The sequence below is a fragment of the Parus major genome, chromosome 17, assembly GCF_001522545.3.
Source record: "Parus major isolate Abel chromosome 17, Parus_major1.1, whole genome shotgun sequence".
In the NCBI taxonomy this organism is placed as follows: Eukaryota; Metazoa; Chordata; class Aves; order Passeriformes; family Paridae; genus Parus; species Parus major.
Window position 1 is genome coordinate 3,460,075 of NC_031785.1, and position 4,617 is coordinate 3,464,691.

Below are 4,617 nucleotides of genomic sequence, written 5' to 3' on the forward strand. Positions count from 1 at the left end.
AAAGGCAGGAAATGGGATTGATTTAAATGCATGCATAAATCAGAGCATTCAATAAGGAGGAGAAACTAACTTTTAATCCTCTAATAAACTCATCAATTATTTGGAAGGGGCAGCCAAGAGCAGCCTGGCCTCTGTGGCAGTGATGAAGCATCCCTGGAAGTGTCCAAGGCCAGGCTGGACAGGGCTTGGAGCAACCTGGGAGAGTGGGAGGTGTTCCTGCCCGTGGCAGGGCGCTGGAATGGGGTGAGCTGTAAGGTCCCTTCCACCCCAAGCCGTTCTGGGAGTCTGTGCTGCAGCAGCTGTGCACAGCTGGCGGGGCCGCACCAACCCCTGGGCGCTGCACCTGGATCCGCAGCCTCATCCGGAAAAGCGGCTCCTCCGCTGGTCCTTCCCAGCGGGAAGGTCTGGGATAGTCCCAGGGCTCGGAGGATGGAGCGATGCCTTAAGGCGGTATCGGTGGGACCTGCGGCGGGATGCTGGGGGAGTAATCCCGGTGGGAACATCAGCTCCCCGGGCTTGTTTGAGGTATTGCAGTGCCCATTTAGAGAAACGTTTGTCTGGTTTTATCCCCTTTATGCCGAAGAGAAAGACCTTAAGGGGGGAAAAGCCACTCAAGCTCTTCCACCGCTGCCGCATCTACAACTTGTAACTCGTCATTAGCGCTGATGGAACTCGGAGCGATTTTCCAGCTCCGGGGGAGAAGGAACTGTCGGGAATGGGCTCCCTCTGCACCGCTGCTCCGGCTGCGGGAGATTCCAGCGGCACATCCCGCGGTGCAATCCCGCTGCCGCACAAACCCCCGGGATACCCGGTGAGAGAGTTCAGATCTCCGAGATACCCGGCAGGAGAGCTCAGAGCCCCGGGATACCCGGTGAGAGAGCTCAAACCCCAGGGATACTCGGTGAGAGAGCTCAGAGCCCCGGGATACCCGGCAGGAGAGCTCAAACCTCCGGGATACCCGGCAGGAGAGCTCAGAGCACCGGGATACCCGGCGGGAGAGCTCAAACCTCCGGGATACCCGGTGAGAGAGCTCAGAGCCCCGGGATACCCGGTGAGAGAGCTCAGAGCCCCGGGATACCCGTTGGAAAAGCTCAAACCCCCGGGATACCCGTTGGAAAAGCTCAAACCCCCGGGATACCCGTTGGAAAAGCTCAAACCCCGCACAGATTACGTCGCCCCGCCACACATCCCGCGCTGAGCTCATCCCAGCCGCACCGCCCCGCCGGGGGCTGGACTCGAACCGGCGAACCCCGGGCGTGCCCGCCCCCAGCAGCGAGGCCAAGGCGAAACCACACCCCGCGTGCCACGGGGCGGGAGAGGAAACTCCGCCTTCCTCACGCTGATTGGCTAAAGGTGATGAATATATTAAAAACCTAGGGGACAGAGCAGGTTTTAGCCATTTTACCGAGACTTTTAGGGGTTTTAGGGCAAATCTGGACTTAAGAGTAAAAGCTTTCTTGTGGGGATTAGGAATAAATGTAAATTCAGGGACGAAAGAATAGAAAAGCCAGCTCGCCCTGTTCTGAAGAGATGTAGATTACTGAAGGTTTAAATAGCGGCAGCTCGGTGGGCTGCGTTGTGTTGTATGAAAGGAGAGAAGGTTAGCACTCCCCTTGATAAGGATGGAAGGGGCCCTAGTGGCCTATACAACACACATACGGTTAAGGCACTGCCACCTACTTCGTGGCATCTAACCATGTTTTTTTCTTTTTTTCCTCTTTATTTTTTATCTCTTGTTTTCATTGCCGGAGACACTAAAAAGCAGCAGCCTCTTTTTTACTCTCCCAGCTCGCCTTTTCCCTCAGCTTTAAAGTGGCCGGTGCACCCGAGGCCCACGGCTGTAACTCACCCTCCCTCAGGGTGCTGTAACACACCACAGCTACTCTCAGCCTGTAGCTAAAATAAAGTTACACCTCCCCTACTCCAGCCCCTCCAGCTGTTTCCTTGTTTCCAGAGCTGTGTTTGAGCTAATCCTGGCCCTCTAACCACCACAGCCATGCCAGGCTGTGCAGAATTAGAGGTAAGCAGGGCTCTACCAACAGGCCCTAGCATTAATCCCAGGTGGGATATTAAGGATTTAAACGCAACCTTTATGAAGAGCAGCTTTACAGTAGATCCTTTACATTAGGGGTTTTTCTATCCCTGTTCAAGAGATTTCCTCATGAGAGCAGAAAATTCATCTCCCTTCTCCACAAATCCATGTGACAGCACAGCTGGGCAGGCAGAGCCACTCACACCCATGAGAAACACTACGCCAGGAAATATTTCTGAATCAACATTCAAATGTTTTGCTGGAGCAAAATTCCACCTTCTCCGTGCTGTAAAGCAGCACAGGCAGATCTTGCACTGAAGACTTTCACTGAATATTTTCAAGAATAAGGCTGAAAAAAAATCCTGAGTTGATCATTTTAGCAGTGACACTAAGTCTAGACACAGTGTCCCTTCCTGGGGGTAATGAAAAACCTCCAAAGGCAGTGATATTATTAATAGCCATTTTAGCAGCTCAACATGAACTCTGTATTTTAAAAATAAAACCTATGCCTCATGTCTTGCAGCTTCTTCTCCAAGGGTTTCAAAGCAAGGCGACCTCAGAGCAGCACTCCAGAGGTCTGGACTGTAATTGATTTTGTTATTACCAAGCACGTGAGGTAAACACCAAAAAAAATGAGGTTTTGCTTCACCAGGAGCAAAATATCCCATTGCAGCAGAAGCCTTTGTAAAACTTGTGCCTCCATGCATTTCTTAACCAGCACAAAGTAAATCCTGGATCCCTGCCCATCCTGCAAGGAGAGGGCAGCAGGAATCATTTCCCTTGGCTGGAGCACTCTGTGAGGGGTTGTAGCAATGTTGTCACTGCTGAGGACACCTTCAGCTCAATCCTTCTCCCTTCATTAAATAAATCTGGACTTGTGTTTGTTCCTCTTTTTCTCCAGCCTGCTGCTCCTCATCCTCCCTCACCGGAGCTTCTACAGAAAACATTTCCCCTGAAAAATGTTTTTAAGAGAAGCTTCCACAGACACTTCACATCAGCACACTCTTAACCACAAACATACACATAAAATCCCACCTTTTTATTATGGCACATGGTATTTTTCTGGATGTGTAAATACCACATGGATATGACAAAAAGGGAAAGAAATACCAATGTTGAGATAGATACAGAGTCATGCCATTTGCAATACAGCTTCATACCATGGATTGCCAAGATACAAAAAGTCTGGGTTGGTTTCTTTTTACATTGAAATAACTTTACAGTGTTCTGTGAGTTGGCTTTAGAACCAGAAGAGGCAAAATATAAAAAAAAAAATAATAAAAAGAGTAAAATATGCTGAGAACAACTACAAGCAAGATTCATTTTAATGGTTAACAGAAGAACTGTAACTTTGCTCTAGAACAGCATCTATTAAACACACGTAACAAGAGGTAAGCAACTATACAGAAGGTAAGAGATTCCACCACAGGAGTCAAGTCAGGGGCAGGAAAAGGGAAATCTGGAACTGCATGGTTTTATTTGGTCACAAAGTTTGAGCAGAGTGTTTTAAAATGAAGCACCCTTAAAGATGCAGTACTCCTATTTAAAACAATACAGAAACTTCCCAAGAGACTAAAACCTACATTCTGGAAAAAAAAAAATTAAAAATTAAAAAAAATTAGACATATTTAAAAAAAATTCCACACATCTCTAGGCTTGTGACTTAACTTACTGGTACAAAGTAGATTGGCAGCTCTTCCTTAAGCAGCAACAGTGCCCAGAAGCAATGCCACCAGAAAGTACAGTATCTTTGGGGTGTCCAAGACTTCTGACCCGACATCAGAATCATCCATTTGTCTGCCAAAACATTAGGCAAGAAAAGGAGACACTGCATCTTTTTTTTTTTCCACCACATTGCCCGGCTCTAGCAGAGCTAAGATGTTTTCTTTGGGACAAGACTAACAGAAACCACTTTATCAAATATTCTTCAGGTTTCCTGCCAAACTGGATTTATGGGTGTTTTTATTTTTTAATAATTTTTTTTAAAAACATCTTTTTGTTTCGTTTTTCCTGACAGTCTCTAAAGCAATCCTGGAACATTTAACAGTCACTCTTCCACAGTTTAATTGTTTTGTCGTTTTCTAGTGCCGCTGATGCGATGATGTTTTCTGTTGGGTGACAAGCTGTGGAGATGACAACATCTGAGCAAAAAGAAAAGACAGAAAAATGGGATTATTTAAATCTGGTTCATAGCAGACCTTTCTGAAAATCAGCAACTATGTTTTATTAAGCAAACTTATTATTCCCTCGTAGCGGAATTAAATGTGATATTTGTAAATATCTTACAACTGTTGCTCCTCTGTGAGAGGAAATACAAGCAGGAAAGAATTGAGGGCAGTAGAAAAGTGTTTGACAGGTTTCAAAAGGTGAGAACTCTCTAGATTCTAGTTCTTGTATCACATCATGTCAGACACAGCTGAATCAAAACCCAGGTCAGTTTTTTTGTCATGGAGGGTATTTCCAACATCCCAGTCAGTTCTTAGGTAACACTTCATCTTTAGATGAAAATCTGCTGCTACTGCCTTCCTTACACTCCAAATCACTGGGATCCAGCCCAAATCACTGAGATCCAGCCCAAATCACTG

The 4,617-nt window shown here is 46.7% G+C and overlaps 1 protein-coding gene and 1 non-coding gene across 2 annotated transcripts in view; one reads left to right on the forward strand and one right to left on the reverse strand.

The window, feature by feature from the left end:
- Positions 1–1,578: 1,578 nt before the first annotated feature.
- Positions 1,579–1,706, forward strand: LOC117245240. Its single transcript, XR_004499704.1, has one exon. It is a non-coding gene; the product is annotated as a U6atac minor spliceosomal RNA (small nuclear RNA).
- Positions 1,707–3,050: 1,344 nt separating this feature from the next.
- Positions 3,051–4,617, reverse strand: part of WDR5 (WD repeat domain 5) — an 11,704-nt gene continuing 10,137 nt past the window's right edge. The window contains exon 14 of the mRNA XM_015644648.2: positions 3,051–4,173. Within this exon, the coding sequence (XP_015500134.1) occupies positions 4,073–4,173 (101 nt within the window). The 3' untranslated portion in view covers positions 3,051–4,072. The remainder of the gene's footprint in view (positions 4,174–4,617) is intronic.